The 22146-nt window shown below is 36.5% G+C and overlaps 2 protein-coding genes and 1 long non-coding RNA gene across 5 annotated transcripts; 2 read left to right on the forward strand and 1 right to left on the reverse strand.

Annotated features, from left to right (window-relative positions):
- Positions 1-1234: 1234 nt before the first annotated feature.
- Positions 1235-13650, reverse strand: LOC129903209 (uncharacterized). Its single transcript, XR_008770217.1, has 3 exons — positions 13494-13650; positions 13297-13393; positions 1235-1665 (listed from the first exon to the last, which is right to left on the reverse strand). It is a non-coding gene; the product is annotated as an uncharacterized LOC129903209 (long non-coding RNA).
- Positions 13651-14245: 595 nt separating this feature from the next.
- On the forward strand, positions 14246-21554 carry LOC129904591 (increased DNA methylation 3-like). 3 transcript variants are annotated; one of them, XM_055980151.1, is made up of 6 exons: positions 14246-14357; positions 15258-15351; positions 16152-16594; positions 17655-19497; positions 20238-20435; positions 21014-21554. In XM_055980151.1, the coding sequence occupies exons 3-4, from the start codon at positions 16234-16236 to the stop codon at positions 17894-17896; spliced, it is 603 nt and encodes a 200-aa protein (XP_055836126.1). In that variant the 5' UTR covers positions 14246-14357; positions 15258-15351; positions 16152-16233; the 3' UTR covers positions 17897-19497; positions 20238-20435; positions 21014-21554. The 3 variants fall into 3 exon arrangements, with proteins under 3 accessions (XP_055836126.1, XP_055836128.1, XP_055836125.1); XM_055980153.1 differs by lacking the exon at positions 15258-15351; XM_055980150.1 differs by lacking the exon at positions 15258-15351 and having other exon boundaries at positions 17655-18553; positions 21014-21543.
- Positions 20273-21291, forward strand: LOC129902340 (alpha-crystallin domain-containing protein 22.3-like). The gene is made up of 2 exons (XM_055977557.1): positions 20273-20435; positions 21014-21291. Exons 1-2 carry the CDS (start codon positions 20273-20275, stop codon positions 21289-21291), a joined length of 441 nt encoding a protein of 146 aa, XP_055833532.1.
- Positions 21555-22146: the final 592 nt, after the last annotated feature.

The raw sequence follows: 22146 nt of genomic DNA on the forward strand, positions 1-22146 counted from the left end.
GTGAACAAAAAAAGGAAATGATTTAAATCTACGAAGCCCATCGGTCTAAGTTACCCTCTCTATTTCATATTAACTGAATTTTTAATGTAATACACATATATTTAAAAAAATATTTAAGGACAAAATTTGAATTATATTTTTCTCTAGTATTCTTTTATTTAATCAGCCTCATAAACATGATTAAATGTGAAATCATAAATACAAATAGTTCCTTCTTAGAGTATAACTTTGTAAGTAGTGTAGTTTAATTCCTAAAAAATTACAAAACTTCTTTTATGAAAAGGGTAAAGATGGAAAAAGATTCAAACATTTCTCTTAAACATTGAACAATTCAACTATTTTGAACAATAAAAAAAACTCTAAAAATCCAGTTAATATGAAATTAATAAACTAGGAGGGGCAAGTTTATGTACTTAGATAGCGCAGCTGTTTGTTTCTCTTTTTCTATATTCATTATTTTAATTAAAAGTTGTGATATAAAATAAACAATAACAGGTTGTTTGGTCGATAGTTAGTAAGAAAAATAGTTATTCATGTCTTACATTTTACACTACTTATATCAACATAACTTTAATAACCAACAACCAAACGACCCGTAATATTTACGAGAAATGTTCATCTATAGTTTCCAACAAACTTATAAGCTCAATAAAATTTCAAACATGGGATTGCTAAACCTTAAAAATATTTGATTTTGAAAAGACATGTCAAACTGGTCATGTCCAAAGATAAGGGAACAAGACTAAAGCTATATGTGCAGGAAAACAGAAGATCCCATTGTGTCTTTCCATGCATCTCAAGGAGCTATAGCATTGTGTGGGGATTACTTTCTCCGTTCATTTTTATTTGATCAGTATTGATTTAGCATACTTGGAATGGAATCTAATTCTGAATCTCTTTATCACTTCTTTTGGTCAAATTGATTCTCCTTTAATTTCTTGATCACAAATTCTAGCATACCCTCGGGAATTTCAACATTTGCTTTGTTCAAAAATCAAATAGGGAAACACTACTCTTTCAACTCATTTTCAATAGAAGGTTTAATTCATTTGCTTTCCCTTCTATGGTCAAGCACTACTCTTGAAAAAGAAAAACCATAAAATTGGTCCCATATGATGACATCGTACGTTATTTGTTTTTTGTTAGGAAAAATATATATTTAATTAACTCAATTTCAAAAGTTAGTTTAGAAGATGAAACCTATAAAGAAAAACAACTCATCCCAAGACCAATGTGAAATGTGAATGATCACTTAATACCACAACAACAAAAGCAATATGGGCTACTAATTTATCAAGAATTTCTTTGGATGATCCAGGAGCAGTTTGATAATAAGCGGAAACAGGAAGTAGGTTTTAATTATGATTACATGCTAAGCATGTCCAATTAATCAGACAACTCGGGCTGGTAATCATTCTAATGAAACTAAAGTAATCCCAGCTCTAAGCACAACTCTTTCCAAAACACTATTTGAGTGTAACTTGGCTATTACAAACATGGGATCAGCAGGTCCTGGCAAAGTGAAATTGATGGTGAAGTGACCTTGAGAGGAAATATATTCGTCGAGTTCTTCTGTTGCATACAATTGGCGCCACAATGCTTGTTATTTCCCCAGGACGTACTATCCCACATCCCCATTAGGAAGAACATCAACATCAAAAATTCCTGCGACACAATTGTCTACCTGGTCATTTCTCTTCAATAATATTTCAGCATGTGTATCAGTTTTCAAATGCATAAAAATTCTTCGAAATCCAAATCCTAAATTCTCCAAAAGTTGTTTTTTTTTATTTGGGGGGGGGGGGGGCATACAAAACAAGGGCAGGCAGCCAGAAAGATGGTCAGCTAAGTGATAACAAAGCAAAAGGGAAAACTTGAAATCAAAGGTAAGTGAAAATGATTTGGCGTGCTAGGAATTGGAAAAGATACAAAGGCAAGCTTGTACATACAGATGAGGCTATAGCACAGATTAAAAAGGAGATAGTAGAGAGATTACAGTTCCTACAAAGTTCAAAGAAAGCACAAAATTGTAGACAATTTATTCAGCATTTACTTTGTAATTAGTTTTGGTTGGAGGCCTAGATTCTGTCATCAGAAGAAGGTGCTCTTTATTTGTATTTGTTTGTTGGAGGTCATGGTAATGTTTACAGTTGTTACCAAAAAACATAAAATGAAACACAAGGTAGAGTACAGCAAAAACTTTGGGAATTGAAGGAGAAAAGAGCAGAATATACCAAGTAGGATTCACACAAAGAAGAGCGTCAAGTCAGGTGCCTTATAGCAGCTGATGAGGGCATGGGAAAGAAGGTGTTCCAGCTATGACTGACATTACAAATCAACTTTGAAGTGCCACATTGAATAAAAAAAGACATCTCTTGGTGCATTTTGACTGTTTATAAGGAGCTAATGCAGTTATAAATTACATAATTTTCAGCACCCTTGAAGCACCATTTAAGCACAATTTTCAGCACCCTAATTTTAAGACAAATCTCAAGTAGATTTTATTACCCTATGCATTTTCCAGTCCGAGTTCCGCTTTATCCTAGTTCCCTCTCCTCCAACTAGACATATTAGACAAGAAATCTTAAATCATCTACTTGGCATCATAGAACAACTGAAAAAGCCAAAAAATGAATTGAAAGACAAATCCTGAAAAACTCCACAATTTAGCTTCCGCCAGAATAAATCAAGAAGCAATTTTGGAAAATATGCCTTTTTAGCTTATCTTCACAAAACTAAGTTCCAATCTCATGAAAAAACAAATCCTAGCAAGTGGATTTCAGAAAACTAGGTTCCAACTTCCTGTCTTTACTATCCTCGGTTTTCAGTGCTATTTGAGTGGATCCAAAACAAAATAGGGAATCATTTGAACTGTAATTTGTCTCTATTTACAACATGGCAAAACCTTATCTACAAGTTTAGTACACACAGCACATTGGCTGCACTGTGAAGAGCTTGCTGTGGTGGTTCTGGCTTAAATGGTTGTTTACATGACCTACCAACTATGGTTTGTACTTCACCACAACAGCTTCAAAAATGCCCTCAGATCTGAAATTTGGTGAAAACAACCTTGGATCAGTAGGCCCGAGCAAACTAAAAGAGACGGTGAAAGCTCCAGATGGACATTGTTGCTGATACAAATGAGTTTTAAGCTATACTGCTCGAACTCTTATGATTATGTGTCGAATCCTCCATAAGAAATTAGTTTTTGACTGTGCAGGTGCTTTTTGGCTGCATTTCAGCAAATAATACAGCAGCAATTGTGTGCGAAATAGGTGCATTTTGACTTTTTTTCAGGAGCTAATGCAGTTATAAATTAGTTCATTTTCAGCACGATTTCGGACAATATGCCTTTTTAGCTTATCTTCACAAACTAGGTTCCAATCTCATGACAAAACAAATCCTAACGAGTGGATTTCAAAGAACTAGGTTCCAACTTCCTGTCTTTACTATCCTCATTTTCAGTGCTATTTGAGTGATCCAAATCAAAACAGGGAATCCTTTGAACTGTAATTTGGCTCTATTACATGGCAAAACATTATCTACAAGTTTAGTACACACAGCACATTAGCACATTGTCTCCACTGTGAAGAGCTTGCTGTGGTGGTTTTGGCTTAAATGGTTGTTTACATGACCTACCAGCTATGGTTGTACTTCACCACAACAGCTTCAAACATGCCCTCAGATCTGAAATTTGGTGAAAACAACCTTGGATCAGTAGGCCCGAGCAAACTAAAGGAGGTGAAAGTTCCAGATGGACATTGTTGCTGATACAAATTAGTTTTAAGCTATGCTGCTCAAACTCTTCTTATGGTTATGTGTCGAATCCTCCATAAGAAACTAGTTTTTGACTGTGCATTTGCTTTTTGGCTGCATTTCAGCACATAATACAGCAGCAATTGCCTGTGAAATAGGTGCATTTTGACTTTTTTCAGGAGCTAATGCAGTTATAAATTAGTTCATTTTCAGCACTTTTTCAGCACCATCTAAGCACAATTTTCATTACCCTAATTTTAAGACAAATCTCAAGTAGATTTCATTACCCTATGCATTTTCCAGTCTGAATCCCTCTTTATCCTATTTCCCTCACCTCAACTAAACATATTAGACAAGAAATCTTAAATCATCTACTTGGTATCATAGAACAATTGAACAAGCCAAAAAATGAATTGAAAGACAAATCCTGAAAAACACCACAATTTAGATTCCGCCAGAATAAAACAAGAAGCAATTTTGGACAATATGCCTTTTTAGCTTATCTTCACAAAACTAGGTTCCAATCTCATGAAAAAACAAATCCTAGCAAGTGGATTTCAGAAAACTAGGTTCCAACTTCCTATCTTTACTATCCTCAGTTTTCAGTGCTATTTTGGTGATCCAGAGCAAAATAATGAATCATTTGAACTGTAATTTGTCTCTATTTACATGGCAAAACTTTATCTACAAGTTTAGTACACACAGCACATTGGCTGCACTGTGAAGAGCTTTCAGTGGTAATTCTGGCTTAAATGGTTGTTTACATGACTACCAGCTATTGTTGTACTTCACCACAGCAGATTCAAAATGCCCTCAGATCTGAATTTTGGTGAAAACAACCTTGGATCAATAGGCCCGGGCAAACTAAAGGAGACAGTGACAGCTCCAGATGGACATTGATGCTGACACAAATTAGTTTTAAGCTATGTTGCTCGAACTCTTCTTATGGTTATGTGTCGAATCCTCCATAAGAAATTAGTTTTTGATTGTGCAGGTGCCTTTTGGCTGCATTTGAGAACATAATGCAGCAACAATTGCCTGCGAAATAGGTGCATTTTGATTTTTTTTTTCCAGAAACTAATGCAATTATAAATCAGTTCATTTTCAGCACCATTTCAGCACGATTTTAGCACCATTTAAGCACAATTTGCATTACCCTAATTTTAAGACAAAGCTCAAGTAGATTTCATTACCCATGATTAAAAAAAAATCTTAGCGAGTGGATTTTAAAGAAATTACTTTTTTAAAAAAGAAATTATTTTTTAAAAAATAAATTAAAATATTTTGCTCACGCACTCCACCACCTCCCCCCTCCCCCACCCCTCCACAATCCTCATCCTTTTATTTTTTTAAAATTTATTTTATAAAATATTTTTAAAAAATTCATACTCCTCCCCCCTTCCTAAAAAATGTTATTATTTTTATTCTTAAAAAAAATAAAATTATACCCACCCATATAACCCTCCGCTCTTAATTTATATTATTTTTTATATTTTTCTCGTTTTGTGTTAGATGTGTACATATATTTCTATGAAAATATTTTTTCCTACTTGCATACCGACTATAACAAAAATAAAAAAATTATTTTAAGAAAAGTCGTGCGGCAAGTAAAAAATATTTTTCTAAAATCATATGTATATATTTAATATAAAACGAGAAAAAAAAACTGAAAGCGGAGGATTAGGTAGGGTAGGGTAGGGTAGAATTTTTTTTTTTTTTAAAAATATATCTAAATTATTATTTGAAGAGGGATGGGAGATGAAGTAAGAGATTTTTAAGAACTTTTATAAAAGAAATTTAATAAATAAAAATAAAACTAAAAACTTGGGGTGGGGTAAGGGGGTATGGTGAGTGAAAGTGGTGGAGCGAGGTAAGAAAAATATTTTATATTTTTATTTTATAATTTTTTTTGAGCGGGAAATAGTAATACTTTAATCTTTAATTTTAACTAATTTTAATAATTTATTTAATTTTTGTTAATTCATCTCCCCATATAATTCTCTCTTTCTGCCTTTTCTCTCCATCAGAAAAAGGTTCACTCCAACGGGAAAACAAGAAGAAAATAAGAGATGTAGGTTTGCTTCCTTTCATCTACTTTTATTATTTTCATTTTATTGTTCCCCCAGCAAGAGTTTTCTTCTCTTTCCGGCGAGGTTCCCTCCGGCGAAGTATACTTTTTTCTTCTTTTCTTCTTTATTTTTTTTTGGAGAAGCTCCTTTTCTCTGGCAAGAGTCCAGCGAAGTTTTTCGTCGCTTTCTCTCTCTCCCAGCGAAGCAGGTCTGCCAAGATCTGAACTAGATATACCTACTCCCGGCGGCGTACAACAGATTCCAACGGCGTACAGACTTTTCCGGCGCGGTCTGCTGCTCCAGGTGCTATCGTTCCTCAACTGATTTTGTAATAGCTCATCATCTATTTTTTACTTCTTGTCCTGCAGATTATTGTTCTTTTGTGCTTGTTGTTATTGTTTTTCTTTACCTATTGTTAGTGGTCTTGATTTCCTGTATTTACTTACTAGTTAGTGTGCATTGCCTCTATTCGACATTTCTTGTCCTATCTACTTTTAGCTCATTACTATATTTTCTTGATTTATTGTATTCTCTCGTTTTATTTGGTCTCGGTTCATTAAGTTATAGTTCATATCTTTTTAGTGGCTTTGGGGATTGATGGTAGACTAGGATCATGTCCTCGATTGGGGTCGGAAGCCAAGGGTAGTAGTGGTAAGAGGGGGGTGGGTCTTCTTAAGTTGAGAGTAGGATCGTGGAACATAGGATCCCTTACAAGAAAGTCCGTAGAGCTAGTGAAGAGTCTTAAGAGGAGAAAGATTAATATAGCCTATGTTTAGGAGACTAGTTGAGTAGGTACCAAAGTCCGAGATGTGGACGGGTTTAAGTTGTGGTACTCAGGAGGAGCTAGGGATAGAAATGGTGTAGGTATTTTAGTCGACGGGGATCTTAGCGAGTGGGAGGTTAAGAGGATCAGTGATACGTTGATGGCTATTAAGCTAGTTATTGGTAGGCGTATTGTGAACGTCATTAGTGCTTATGAGCCTCATATGGGCCTGAAGGAGAAAGTCAAAAAGCTCTTTTGGGAGGATTTTGATGAAGTAGTGAGAGGTATACTGGGCACCGAAAAAAATTCATTGGTGTAGATTTCAATGGGCATATCGGTGCATCCTCTAGTGGTTTTGATGATGTTCATGGAAGCTTTGGTTTTAGGGAGAGGAACGGCGGTGGGGCATCTCTCTTGGACTTCGCTAAAGCTTTTGAGTTGGTAATTGCTAACTCATGTTTTCTAAAGAGAGATAATCAATTGGTTACCTTTCGTGGCTCGATAGCTAGGACTCAGATTGATTACTTACTCCTTCGAAAGGGTGATAGAGGCCTTTATAAGAATTGCAAGGTTATCCCGAGTGAAAGTATTAACACTTAGCATGGGCTTTTGGTGATGGATTTGGAGTTAAAGAGAGATAAGAAGATCTTTTATGATAGACCGAGGATTAGATGGGCGGAAATGACTCCCACCCTTTCCCGCGAGATGGGGGAGAAATTGTTTGGTTTAGGGGCTTGGAATAGCAGCGGGGATGCAAACACCATGTGGGATAGGACTATTGGTTGCATTAGAAAAGTGGCAACCGAGGTTCTAGGGGTCTCGAGAGGAATCTTTGGTGGTCGTCAAGGAGATTGATGGTGGAATAGAGAAGTTCAAGGCAAAGTAAAAGCTAAGAAGGTTGCCTATTCGAAGCGGTTGGAGTGTGTGGATGAGGATGAGAGGGAGAGACTTAAGGTTATCTATAAGACGACGAAGACAGTAGTGAAGTCGGCGGTCACGAGTGCTAAGACGGCAATATTTGAACGCTTTATATGCGGAGCTAAGGGATAAAGATGGTGAAAAGAGATTGTATAGGCTCACGAAAGCGAGAGAGAGAAAAGGTCGCGACTTGGACCAAGTGATGCGCATCAAGGATGAAGAAGGTGAGGTGCTAGTGGATGAGTCCTCTATTAAACAAAGGTGGCAAGTTTACTTCCACAAAATCTTAAATGAAAAAGGGGACGGAGATATTGTCCTGGGTGATTTGGCGCTCTCTCATAGTGTTCGAGATTTTGAATACTGCGGGTGCATTAGGATTGAAGAGGTTAGACGTGCTATTAGTAGGATGCGTAGAGGGAGAGCCACCGGTCCTGATAAGATTCCGATGAATTTTTGGAAGAGCATTGGCAAAGAAGGTATGGAATGGTTGTCTAGGTTGTTTAATGTTATTTTAAAGACAACTAAGATGCCCGATGAATGGAGGTGGAGTAGAATGGTTCCATTGTACAAGAACAAGCGTGATATCCAAAACTATAATAATTACAAAGGTATCAAATTGTTGAGCCACACTATGAAGCTTTAGGAGAGGGTGGTGAAGGTGAGGGTGAGGAGAGGAGTGTCCACATCAGAGAACCAATTCGGATTCATACCGGGGCGGTCGACTACTAAGCAATCCATCTGATGCAGAGACTGGTTAAGAAATATAGGGAGAGTAAGAGGAATCTTCATATGGTGTTCATTGATCTTGAAAAGGCCTATGACAAAGTTCCGAGAGATGTCCTTTGGAAGTACCTCAAGGCAAAAGGCGTCCCGATGGTGTATATTAGGATGATTAAAGACATGTATGATGGAGTCAAGACTCAAGTTAGGACGGTGGAAGGAGACTTAGAGTACTTTTCTGTTAAGATGGGACTTTATCAGGGATCTGTAATGAGCCCAATTCTTTTCGCCTTGGTTATGGATGAGCTGACACGGCCTGTTCAGGAAGAGGTTCCATGGTGTATGCTTTTTGCGGATGACATAGTATTGATTGATGTGACTCGAAAAAGAGTTAATGATAAGTTGGAGGTTTGGACACAAACTCTGGAGTCCAAACGGTTCAAATTGAGCAGGACCAAAACAGAATACTTGAAGTGCAAATTTAGTGTAGCGACGGATGAAGAGGGCATGGAGGTAAGGCTTGCCACTCATCTTATTCCCAAGAGGGATAGTTTTAAATATCTTGGGTCCGTCATCCAGAGTAGTGGGGATATCGACGAAGATGTTGTGCATCATATTGGGGCGGCATGGATAAAATGAGGCTTGCCTCTGGGTGTTGTGTGATGAGAAGGTACCACCTAAACTTAAAGGTAAGTTCTACAGAACGGTGGTTAGACCGGAGCTGCTATATGGGGTAGAGTGCTGGCCAGTCAAAAACTCACATGTTCAGAAGATGCATGTTGCGGAGATGAGGATGTTGAGATGGATGTGTGGCCATACTAGAAGTGACAAGATCAAAAATGAGGTTATTCGAGAGAAGGTGGAAGTGGCCCCTGTGGCAGACAATATGAGAGAAGAGAGATTGAGATGGTTTGAACATGTGCATAGGAGATATGTCGATGCCCCAGTAAGGAAGTGCGAGCGATTGGTTGTAGGGGTTACACAGAGGGGTAAGGGTAGACTTAAAAAATATTAGAGGGGGTGATTAGACAGGATATGACGCTGATTCACATCACCGAGGACATGACCTTAGATAGGCAGGTGTGGAGATCGCATATTAGGGTAGAAGGTTAGTTGGGTAGGAAGGTTTTAAGTTGACCATAGGACTAGTTGTGACTTTATGGTGTGTTGTTGATGTTGTTTAGCTACTATTATTGTTTGTGTGGTGTAGTAATTACTTTACTCTTCGTTTTAAACACTATGATATATCTATTGTTTCGTCTCACTTGGAGCTGATACATTTGAGTCGAGGGTCTTTCGAAAACCTCTCTACCTCCATGAGGTAGTGGTAAGGTCTACGTACACTTTATCCTCCCTAGACCCCACTAGTGGAATTTCACTGGGTATGTTGTTGTTTTGTTCATGTGGAGTGGGATGTGACAAATTTTTTAAATGAAAGAGAGTGTGTAGTACACACACCATGATGAAAGTGGAATAAAAGAGAGACGTGTGTTTCTCAAACTAATAATTGATAGTCTAGGTATGAAAGTCACACTCCCAATAGTTTAGGTATGAAACTCAAAAAAGAAAAATAGTTCAGATGTGTTTTTGACACTTATCTCTTTAAAGGAAGGTGACTTTTAAGTTGAACAAAATTAAATATTTTTTATATAATTGAAAAAAGTGATTTCTATGATATGAAGTTATTCCACGATATTAATTTAAGGCTTAATACATAGCCGATCCCTTAAACTTGTCAGGATATTCCTTTAGACACTATAACGACACACGGATAGAGTCTGTTAGGTTGTAATATGTTTTAAAAGGGGGACTACATTGATATAGTATACATGTGGATATATAGATGAAAAAGTTACCATGTTCAAAAAAAAAAAATTAACCACATAAAATATGTCATTTCCTCTAATTATACGCATTCACCTCAATAAGTCGTAAAATTTTAGGCGTTTACTACTTGAGGTTGATGAATATATTTAAAGGATATAGACATATGTCATGTAATTTTTATGGTAAATTAATTAAGAGCCTATTTGGATTGGTTTTTAGTTTTTGACTTATAAGCCAAAAGTCATAAGTTAGAAATTCTAACTTATGTCTTTTGACTTATTATTATTATTTTAGTTTAAAACAAATTTTTAATTTACCCAAACACTCCAAAAGTGCTTAAAAACACTTAGAATAAGTCAATCCAAACAGTAGAAAATGATATTAGAAAGCATCAAGAAGATGCAAAGTTACAAAAGCACAATGTGCAAGAAAGCTGCTCCAAACAGAAATATGTGGAGCTAGCTTGGCAAAAACCTGTAAAACAGCCATAAGGGAATCCTACTACTCTACTGCACTAGAGATAAGGAACTAACAAAATCCAAAACGTTATCCACATTGTTTACCGTGACAGAAAAAATGCCAACTAAATAAACAAACTAGACATTTGGCTTTAAGAGTGCAAAAAGAGGTTGATATTCCATCAAAACATCTGTTGTCTCTCCTTCCATAGGCTCCAAAAAATGGTTGTTGGGATCATTCTCTAGATCTTTCTAATGGATTTGTCAACCCTCCACAGTATCCAGCTGGCATAGGCATCCTTGATGTTGTAGGGCATTACCCATTGTAGGCCAAGCATAAAGTAGAATCAAATGCCATAGGCTAGCTGCTCCAGCCTGCAGTGCAGTGCAAAAAAAAGGTGATTATCACTCTCATTGGTCTGCTTGCACATGACACATCTATTGATGAGGATTACACCTCTTTTCCTAAGATTGTCTTGTGTTAGCCATGCTTCCTTCAGGGCTGTCCAGGTGAAGCAAGAAAACTCTGAGGGTTGCCTATTTTTCCAGATATGTTTCCAAGGCCAAATTTGTAGAATGCCATATTGTGAGCTCATGTTTTTGTAGCATTCTTTCACAGTGTAGGTCTTTTCCATAGAATTACCCTAAACTATTTTGTCTTGATCGTCAACCACCAATGTAGTGTTTTTCAGAGTTTTTAGGAGGGAAAAGAAGTCATTAATCTCCCAATCCTGAAAGTTGCTTTAAAAAATAGGAGTCCAATAGTTGTTCTCTCAGTACTGGGCTATAGTTGCTTCTTTGTTGGAGACTATCTGGAACAAGGAGGGGAAAGAGTCTTATAGCATAGAGTTCCCTAGCCATTTGTCTGGTCAAAATCTGATCTTGATCCCATTACCAGCCTTGAAGGATAATTCCCGAAAGAAATCATCTTGGAAACTACTTTTGTGTTTTCGGACCCCAACACCATGGGGTTCAATGTTTTTCTTTGGACACCAAAGATCTTGAATGTCATATTAGCCAAAATGATGTCTCTCCAAAACCCAGCCTCAATTTGTCCATACCTCCAAAGCCACTTCATGAGTAAGTTGTTGTTGTGGAGTTTGAGATTCTTGATTCCCAGGCCTCTTTGAGTCTTAGGCTGAGTTACTGATAACCATTTGACTAGAGAATACTTGTGAGTGAGACTGTTTCCTTCCCATAGAAATCTCCTTTTGAGCCAATCCATTTGTTTTAAAATTGAACCTGGTATTAGAAATAGAGACATGCAATATGTAGGAATACTGTCTAGGACACTGTTGATGAGAATGACCCGACCTCCCATGGAGAGGTATTGCATTTTCCATGTGGCCGGTCTCTTTTCCATTTTATCAATAACTCTATTCCAGATTCCAGAAGATTTGAAACTTGTCCGCCGGGGAAGACCTAGATAGGTGGTGGCTAAGGACCCAGTTTTGCAACTAAGTATGACAACAAGTTCCTCTAGATTGGCCACTTGATTTACTGGATATATAACACTTTGGAGCATGTTAATATGGAGTCCAGAGATGGCTTCAAAAACTATGAAGGTGGTGTTGAGATTGGAGACTTGCTGCTTGTCAGCTCCACAAAAAATGAGTGTCATTTGCATAGAGTAGGTGAGAGACATTGTCAGTGGTGGCTAGATTGTTGCCTAGTTGGAATCCTTGAATCTATTGGAGTTCTGTAGCCTTATCTAGAAATTGAGATAGCCCTTCCATAGCCAGGATGAATAGAAAAGGAGAGAGTGGATCCCCCTGCGTCAACCCTTTTTGAGTAAAGAAAAATCCAACTGGACTTCTGTTGATTAAAACTGAGAACTTCACTGTTGAAATGCAGAAGTATATCCATCTTATCCACCTATCACCAAAGCCCATTTGTTCCAAAATGTTGACTAAGTCCAATTTGCGTAAGATCCCAGACTCACCACTTTTCTTTCTCAACAACTCATTAGGAATCAAGGATGCATCAGTTATTTGTTTGTTCTTAACGAATGCACTTTGTTAAGGTGTTCAATTGGAACATGACTTGGTTAGAGTGTCTAAGGGGCTGACTATATATTAAGCTCTAATTTAATCGTTTGTGGTCGGGCCCTTCCCCGGACCCTGCGCATAGCGGGAGCTTAAGTGCACCGGGCTGCCCTTTTAATGTCATATGATAGAGAATAGTTAATAGTAATAAACTAATGGAACCTTACTCGAGGATCAGATCATGCAGAAGATGAAAGATAAAAAGGAGCAGAAGGGGAAAGGAGTTTCTCATCCTCAAATCCTAGGGAGGAGAACTATGAGGAATTTTTTTACACTGATAGTTAGTTTATTTTTGCAGGTACAAGTCACCCAAGAAAGATATATCATAAATGGAGAAAACACATGATAAAACAGAATCAGAACAAGCACAACAATGCTAAATGAAGATACAAACAAATAAGAATATAGCAGTAAAAAAGGAGGCCTGCGCAAAAACAGGTAACCGAGCTCACTGGGACAATACTGAATCTATCACATTGTGTGGTATTAGCATCTTATGATGCTCATTCTGTTGCTCTACAATCTAGGGAAATCAGTAAAAGCCCAAACCTTAGGCAGTATAACAACAACAACATATTAAAAGTAGGGTCTAGGACGATAGAGTGTACGCAGACCTTAGTCAGAATATTAAAGAAATTTCAGCAAGAAAAAGTCGAGAATCAATAGAAAGCAACACATAAAGGGACTTGCAGCAAGACAACACCGAGAAGTGTCAAGTAAGAGAGGCAAAAAAAGCATACCTGGCATCAAAAGCAACAACAGCACATACAAGATCGACATCAGGAGACAAGGACCAGCATATCTGAAACCTCATCCAACCGGCCAATCATCTGGAACCTAGAAATGAACAAATGGAGATGAGGAAGAAGACCCGCAGTGAGAAGAAAAGAGGCAAAAGGAACATAACAAGGTGCCAAAAATCAAGAATTCCACATACAAGTTATAAGGTAGAAGGCAGTGACCAGAAGCTCAGCTAGCCGGAGAGACCATCGGGAAACCAGAAGCCATAACCTGGATCTGAGAAAGACTGCTTTTTTATATTTCTGGCTTTATTTGTTCCAAGACTTCGATTTTTATTTTATTATAAATAAAAGGCGAAATGATTTGACACCACTTCGATTGAACCCTGGTACTCGTTGTGTTGCTAATTAAATTCTTAAACTCATTAAAATATTATATTTTAAATTTTTTTCTCCTTTGATCATTGCACGTATAATAAACTCGATTATACGTAAAATTTTATGTCACTTTTTAGTGCCATATAAGAAATTAGGTGTTAAAAAAAAATTAAAAAATAATTTTGTAATTTTCTGCAAATTTTCAAATAGCTATCTTCTTTATATTTGATAACAAATTGAGCATCAAATTCATACCCAATAAATTTTAAAATATTCAATTTAACTTGTAAATTCAATTACAAGTTCACTAATACAAACCCAAAAAACTCCAATCAATTTTTTTAATTAATTTTCAAATTCACAAAACTCATTTATTATTTTTCAAGCTTTTTCAAACTTATCAACTCACAAATAAAATCAAATACAGAGCTCTTTCAAGTTATTCCGCCTAAATAAAATAGTTAATGGGTTTGGGGCAGTGACCTTGCTTTAATATTTTTTAATTAATTAAAAAAAATAACACCTCTTTAATAAAAAGAAAAAAAACTGTTTCTCTAAAAATTGACACGTACTCCCTAATGTAACACCCGTTCCAGCTTTGGCTCCTCCATTAAAGAACATCAAAGATCAAGAAAAATCATGCTAGACTGGTTTCTGAAGACTGAGGAGGAATTTGCTTCTTGGTTGGTCCATTTTCTCTGGTTTCCTATTTTGTGTATGGGTTATTGCATGAAACATGGCTGTTGCAAGATAAAGTTTGAAGCTTTTCTGCTTGGTGTTAAAATGAATAGGGTTCAGCTCTTACTGTTTTGCTTAGACTTCATAGTGAAACTTAATTTATATCTTTGAAGCTTTTCTGCTTGGTGTTAAAATGAATAGGGTTCAGCTCTTACTGTTTTGTTTAGGCTTCATAGTGAAACTTAATTTATATCTTTGTTTCTTCTCTATGTTTTAGATTTCTCTAAACTGATTGAATGTTGGGCAATTTTGTTTTTGTGTAGTTAAGTTACTGAGTTGAATGATGTTTTAACTGGTTGGATGCAATTTATGTTCTTTCTCGTTTCGAAATTCTCAAGAAAAGATATAGAATTCAATTATCAAGTTGAACTTATTTGAAAAGCCTTTTCCAAATAGCCAGGTTGACATTAATCTCCAAGAATCTCAATTGATCTTTGTTAGAAGCATAAACTTCTTAAGTTTTCTCCAGGATCATTTGTTGTTAAATATCTTGTGAAGTTTGTTTAGGCTATGCTATTCAAGCTAATGTCGTTGCTTCATTCGGGAAAGGAAAAAGAGAGAGACTAAATTATCTGAATGTGTTCATCATTTCATCATTCAGTCACTGACCTTAGGATAGAATTTCAGTTGATCATTACGAACTAAATTAATTATGATAGCAATCAAGTAAAGGAAATAGTATGTGATAACCAACACTTGTTTGGAAGAAGAAGAATTAACTAATAGCTCTACCTGATTTGATGTGAACAATGAACGTGAAGTCTTTTCTTTTTCTATTTTTGTGCTTAAAATTTTATTATGTACAATATGTTGGTGAAACATATTAATGCATTTCATTTCTTTAGCTGAATGTGGTCCTTTGGATGCCTTTGAGAAGTTGGTTGATGATAGGGAAATTTGAACATTGCTTCCAGAATTGGCTCATGCTTACAGCAATAGGTAGTCAACGAAAGCTGTTTTTGTTAACGTTACAATTGAATGATGTAACCAGATTATCCGGTTCTATACGACACACTAGACCTGTTTTGGGCCTGAGTGGTTTTTGTCCCACAAAGGCTAGGCATTTGAATTGAACAAATAACCGGTTTCCCTATGGTATTAGTGCCAGTAAACGTATATGGCTATTACGATGTCATGAACTTACTTAGTTCTCCAATCTTCCTCTAACCTTATGTTTTCAACTGCTAATAAGGTTGATACAAGCTTGGAGTTAGTTTCTTCTATTTGAATCCCTCCTCTCCAAATGTGCTGGTGGCATTGTGCAAACCAGGGATTAATGGCTTATAGAACATCCGTTGAGCCTGGAGGTTTAGTTAATGCTTTACACTTAGTAGCTTGCCCACGCCTCACGCTCAGTGGTTTAATGGCTTGTAGAGTATCTATTGATCCTGGATATTCGGTTAATGCTTTACACTAAGTAGCTTGCTTATGTTCAGGTTCAGTTCCTGTTAAACGTGTCATGAAACTCTCTGCATCTCTTTTCTTTATTTTATCGACCTCTTAACAGTGGGTATAACCATAGCATATAGCTACTAAAAGTATTCTCCAAGGTATTTACACATTCTGTTATAGACTTGCTTTTAGATTATATGAAATAGTATAACTTGCATATTACAGTATTTCTCTGAATTTTTTTCATGCCCTAGGGTTCTTTCTTTTTTCCAGTTTCAACTTTTTTTGGTAGTTGTTCTTTTTGACCTTTTCCCTACCTGAGTTCTTCTTGCTTCTATTGATGGCAGAATTAGTTTGGAAGGTGGATAACTGTTGAATGCTTACAGTATGTTTCTGATGAAAGACATGGTGAACATGGTAAGTCAGTAAATGCCAAACATGGAATGCTTACATCCTGAGAAGAAGGTTAAGAGAATAATTTGGAAGCGGTCCAAGGAGAAATCGAATGGGGAAGACTCTGCTGAAAAAGGTACGTCATTGACGAAGATGGAAGACAATGTGAAAAAGAGGCCTCATTCTGATTCAATGACCAGTGATGTCGACGGGCCTTGCATGATGTCCCTACTCCCTCTTCCCAACTTGGAAGTATGTAACTCGGGGGGGGCTGTTATCTTGACTGGAACGGCATGCAAAGGGGTAACTGGACCACCTGTTGGAGTTGTTGATATTGGTGTTAGCATATCTGCTTACTATTTTCGTGTTGCTCTACCTGGAGTCAAGAAAGATCCTGGTTTGTTACTTTAACTTTTACTTGTTGCCTTTCTGTTATCTCTTTGAATGTGCTAATTTGCTTTAAGGTCTTAGTCAGCGGAAATCTTGGAAATTATTTTATGTGAATCAGATATTACAGAACTGATAGTACCAAGCTGTAACTGCAGAAGGACCTAAAGCAAGAGTAGTTCATGAAGCTTGTGCTTTGACCATCCCATATTGTTGCCTTTGACTGATTTTGCTCTATTATATGAATAAGGCCTTGTGAGTCAATTGTGCCACAGATATTCATGGCAGTATTGCATAACATCTATGTTGCTGAACTTTTTCTACTACTGACCATCAGCTGATGAATGTATCATATTGCATACAAGGGAATTCACATCCGGTCACAATAAATAGAGTTGGAAGCATGCCGAATACGAGGAATATGGCTTGAATAAGGAAGTTCATTACGCTGCATGTCTCTGATTGCAGCTATGGGACGTGGCTGAGTCTGCTATGAATTTAATGCTTTCACTGACAATAGTTGTTTCACTGATGATAGGATACCATTTCAACAGAAATTAAAACTAGTAGATGGCAATTGCTATGTGTAACTTGTTCATTTTGCTAATGCACACTCAACTAGGATTGGTTCATGGATGGAGTCAATTATAAACAAAAAGATTAATCTAACAACCATGTTCCTGTATTAAGTTTGTAATGCTACCTCGTGACGTCAATTGGAGAAAGAAATATTTAGTCAAAATTAGGTGGAGATGCTTCTAAACTTACGCTCAGCATTGGTCTTGCTATGATCCTTGTGTAGTTATTTTCTCGACGTCTATCAATCATGACATTATCATAGAAGAAACTGTTATCCTGATAGAATTCTTGTATGTCATACTTCTCTGCCTAATACCCAGAAACGAGATTGGCTGATGCCCTCTAAGTTCTTGCTTTCCATATTGACTGAGCCTGTTTTCTGATTTTAGTACAGAACTGTATCCATTGGTGCAAACAGTTTCACGAACTTCCCTGATTATGGTGGTATCTTATCATATTTACTAAATGAACTCTTTAACCCCTTATTGCAGGTGAGTTCAACTGTGAGATTGAAAAAGATGGAAAAGTCCTTATTCAAGGGATGACATCAACTGGTGGAAGAACTGTCTCAAGATATTCTCGGGTCTTTGATATGAAAATTCAGCAACAATGTCCATCTGGTGCTTTCACCGTCTCCTTTTGTTTGCCCGGGCCTGTCGATCCGAGGTTGTTTTCACCAAATTTCAGATCAGATGGCATTTTTGAAGCTGTTGTAATGAAATACGAACCGTAGCTGGTAGTTCATGTAAACAACCATTTAAGCCAGAACCCACCACAGAAATCTGTTTGCACTTGGATTTCTTGTCATGGATTAGTGGTGGCTAATGTGCTGTGTTCACTAAACTTGTAGATTATGTATGGTTCAGACAATGACATGTTTTTCCATGTAAATAGAGTAAAAGTACGGTTCAAATTATTCCCTATTTCATTTTGGTCCAAATGAAAAAATATTCCACTTATGATGATTTTTTTTCCATAATTGGAACCTAATTTCCTGAAGGAAAAAAATACCTAAAAAAGCATTTTATATTGTCCAAGTTTACTTCTTGATTTATTTTGAGGAGGCTGTCCTCTTCAGGATGTTAGAAGAAAATAAATGAAAAGCAGAAATGGCTGTATGAAGAAATGGAAAAATGAATTTGATGAGTCCTACTAGCTTTTTGTTTACCTAGAGAAGTAGTAATGGCATTTAGTAGTTGCATGGCATGTCCAAAGAAAGATATATGAAAGATTCAAGCATCCAAGTGACAGCAGAGATGTGTGTTTTCATCTCAAGGTTGATTTGAAATGTCACTCCTAGCTGGAACACCTACTTCCCCATGCCCTCATCAGCTGCTATAAGAGTAAGGGAACACTCACTTGACACTCTTCTTTGTGTGAATTCTACTAGGTATGTTTTTCTCTTTTCTACTTCAATTCACTAAGTTTTACTCTCGAGCTTGTGCTTCATTCTCACTTGCCGTTGAATTCGAGTTTTCCCTTTTTGCTTTCTTATCATTTATCTGATCAACTGTTTTGATCTGTTACTTAGGGTAAATTATAGACCTTAAGCATGAGATTAGGATTCTTTAGTACGTAAATCCTCTTTGAACCGTACGATAAGTGCTGATTAGTAAGTTGAAGTATTAATGTCTGCTTTACTTTCGATAACAGTGCGTGAATGCTGCTAATTAACTTAAGGAATAAACAAGACTACTCGTGACGCAAATCTGATTCAACCAATTCCTTGTAAAAGAGATTTCACTGAAATCCTCATTGGATTCCCGAAATCCCTTGTTCCTTTTAGCTTTTTTGCTCAATATAACCCTCTGTGAATTCCAATAAACTGATTCATTCCTGTACTAAGATTTGTGCTTAGCCATTTCTGCCTAGCAAGGTATACAATTCTGTTTTGAACTGTTTCTTTGCTAACTTTTGGAGATTTTAGGATTTGATTGTAGATTCATTTTTTCTGCTTGTTATTTGACGTTTGATACACTTTAAAAAGGATTTTGGTCTAGGGTTCATTCTTTTGGATATCAGGTAGATTTTCTTACATCTTAGCCATGGATAAAGAAGCTGATGTTTTGTCTCTGGCAGATTAATCAATGAGAAGCCTTTGTGTTCTTCTTTATTTTAATTTTTGCTTTATGGCTTTCTTATACTATGATCTGTTTCTTTGATGTCATCTCTTAGCACTAGGAGGAGCCTTGGTAAATTGTGGAGATTTGTTTAGGATTCATCTTTCAATTCATTTTTTGGCTTGTGCAGTCGCTATATGATGCCAAGTTGATGGTTTAAGGTTTCTTGTCTGACATCTCTATGAAGCGGAATTCTGACCGGAAAATGCATAGGGTAATGAAATCTACTTGAGCTTTGCCTTAAAATTAATGAATATAAGCAGAAAAAAAAGATATATTAAATCTGTATCACTTGTTACTTTCACTTAGATCTTGGATCTATATCTTTGGAAGCACCATTTAATGTGTCTATTTGCTGCTTTAAGTAGTCATTATTTGACAGTTAAAATATAAAATGTACTAGATTTCAGCTTTTGCAAGATCTAAACCACAGTTCAGCATTCAGAATCATATATAAGGCTAGGCAATGTCGTTTTTTCAGCATTAAATTACAGACCTTAAGCATGATATTATGATTCTTTAGTATGTGAATCCTATTTGAAACGAACTATAAGTGCTGGTTATTAATTGAATTACTAAGCACAAATGCTGCTAACTTGAGAAATAAACAAGACTAGTCTTGACGTGATTCTGATTCAACCATTTCCTTGTAAGAGAGATTTCACTGAAATCCTCACTGGATTCCCGAAATCCCTAGTTCCTTTTTATCTTCTTTCACTCAGTAGAACCCTCTGTGAGTTTCAAAAAAACTGATTCATTCCTTTATGAAGATTTGTGCTTTGACATTTCTGCAGAGAAAGGTATGCAAATAAGTCATTTACTTCTGTGTTTTAAAATTCTGTGCTAAATCCCATACATATATAAAGTTACCTTTCAAATTTGTTCCTTCTTCCCAGTATTCAAGCCATGCATATTGTTCAAGGTCTTAATACACTAGAGTTTTATGATCTGCAGGAAAAAATTTCCAAGGAAACACTGAATACTTGAATATGTGTATCAAATATCCATTTACATGCAACGCAGAACATGTCGTACGGACAGGAGCAGCCCGAGAGGGGAGAGCAGGAGATCCTAATGATACAGTGACTATCACTACAACTGCAATTTCTTACAAGTTTAAGGTTGTCCTACCGGTTGTTTCGAGAAGCCTGGGTAAGTTTGTTTCCTTCTCTATATAAGATATTGAAACATTTACTCTTAGTATTCTCTATCCATCAGTTTGTAAGCCAAGTTGAGTTATAGTTGGAACTTAAACCAGTAAAACAGCTAGAAAGAAGTTATAAAATGAAACTGTCTCGAGAGTTTTTCTTTTTGGGAAAATCTGCATGTACTTTCCTATAAAACTAGGTTAAACCCCATAATTGGAAAAACCCTCCTGCCATTCAATGGATATGTGCTCCGGTTGTAGCACTGTTGAATGAACGGTTGATCTGGAACCAGACTAATCCTCTTTAATGGACAAGAATCAGAACTTCTAAAAATAGATAGTTGTTTTGGATTCCCTTGATAGGAAAATCTTTCTAGGAAGTTATGGCTTACTAAGTCTAGCCTTCCCTACAATTGGCTTACCGCTTCAAGGGCTTATTGTTTATTAACGACGAATAGTGCTGTATTATCCAAAAATCTATACTGAGTCAAACTCGAAGAAGTTTTATGCATTAGAAAACTGATACTCATAATGCTGAAAATTTTATTGAAGAGAAATGACCAAGTGAACAATTGTATTGCAGGCAATTTGTCAGTTGATGTTCTTCCTAATGGAAATGTCGAGGTAGAAGGGATAGTAAGAGCTGGGGAAATAACAAGCAGTGCGGTGCCAACAGTATGCAACAGAAGAACTCGACGGATATTTCCTCAAGGTCACTTCACCATCAATTTCACTTTGCCAGGACCTGCTGATCCCACATTTGTAAGGGCCAAGTTAAGCTCAAATGGTGTTTTGAAAGGAACTGCGTTTAAATGTCGGATTGCTAGATCTCATTATATTGATCCTGCCCAAGTCGTCTGATTAATTGGACATGATTAGCTTGTAATCATAAGTAAAACCAACTTCCTATTCGGGAAAATCTCTAGTATGATGGTACTGAAATTCTGTCTGTATCCTCCTTTCTTGCATGAATTCATCTTTCACAGCTGAGACTAGCTGATATTGCAACATTGTCCTTTATTCAGCCAGTTTCGGTTGCATTTTATAAAGTGTAATTTAGTGCTGAACTTTTTTTGTTATGTTAGTTAGTTATGGACCATTCAAAGGAATTCTTGTATGAGCTTGTAGGCCATATTAGTTCTTTTTTGTTTTGTATGCCATATTGCTTCTTTTTTGTTTTGTATGCCATATTGCTTCTACTTGCACAACTAGGTTTACTTTCTTCAATCATGAAATGACTAGGAGTGGAAATCCAGTCACACATTTTTTTTACCGGCCTATCTTCTTTCCATAAGCAAGATCCCTTCGTCGTGCAATCCTTGTCTTGATCATGTTGGGGGATTAGACAACATGGAAACCATTGCTCAAAAGTTTGACAAAAACTAATGTTTTCTTCTAAGAACATGTTGATTTGTCCCATTCCAATGAGATTTTTCAAACGACGATTCTTTCTCCACTGCTTCCTGATGAATGATTGATAGGAAAAGATTTTGCGAGCTTCCTTGCATCCAATCGACTCATACTCCCAATGTTTCTCATTTCAAACTGTTAAGATATTGTCAAAGAGTGTTTTAACTATTAGATTGTGTTTAAGATAATAGTCAAATATTGTAGGTAGAAGGCATGATCTTAGGGATATGCTCTTGACCTTTTGCATCTAGCTTTGTGTATATATTCTAGGTGTAATATCATTTTTAACTATGAAGTGAAATACAC

The sequence above is a fragment of the Solanum dulcamara genome, chromosome 9 (assembly GCF_947179165.1).
Source record: "Solanum dulcamara chromosome 9, daSolDulc1.2, whole genome shotgun sequence".
Taxonomy (NCBI): Eukaryota; Viridiplantae; Streptophyta; class Magnoliopsida; order Solanales; family Solanaceae; genus Solanum; species Solanum dulcamara.

What these genes read in the sequence shown, in the direction of transcription:
- LOC129904591 (XM_055980151.1), top strand. Translation starts at nt 16,234, where the DNA reads ATGCCAAACATGGAATGCTTACATCCTGAGAAGAAGGTTAAGAGAATA. An exon ending in TGGAGTCAAGAAAGATCCTG is followed by an intron (nt 16,595 to 17,654) that starts GTTTGTTACTTT and finishes CCCTTATTGCAG; the next exon opens with GTGAGTTCAACTGTGAGATT.
- LOC129902340 (XM_055977557.1), top strand. Translation starts at nt 20,273, where the DNA reads ATGTGTATCAAATATCCATTTACATGCAACGCAGAACATGTCGTACGG. An exon ending in GGTTGTTTCGAGAAGCCTGG is followed by an intron (nt 20,436 to 21,013) that starts GTAAGTTTGTTT and finishes ATTGTATTGCAG; the next exon opens with GCAATTTGTCAGTTGATGTT.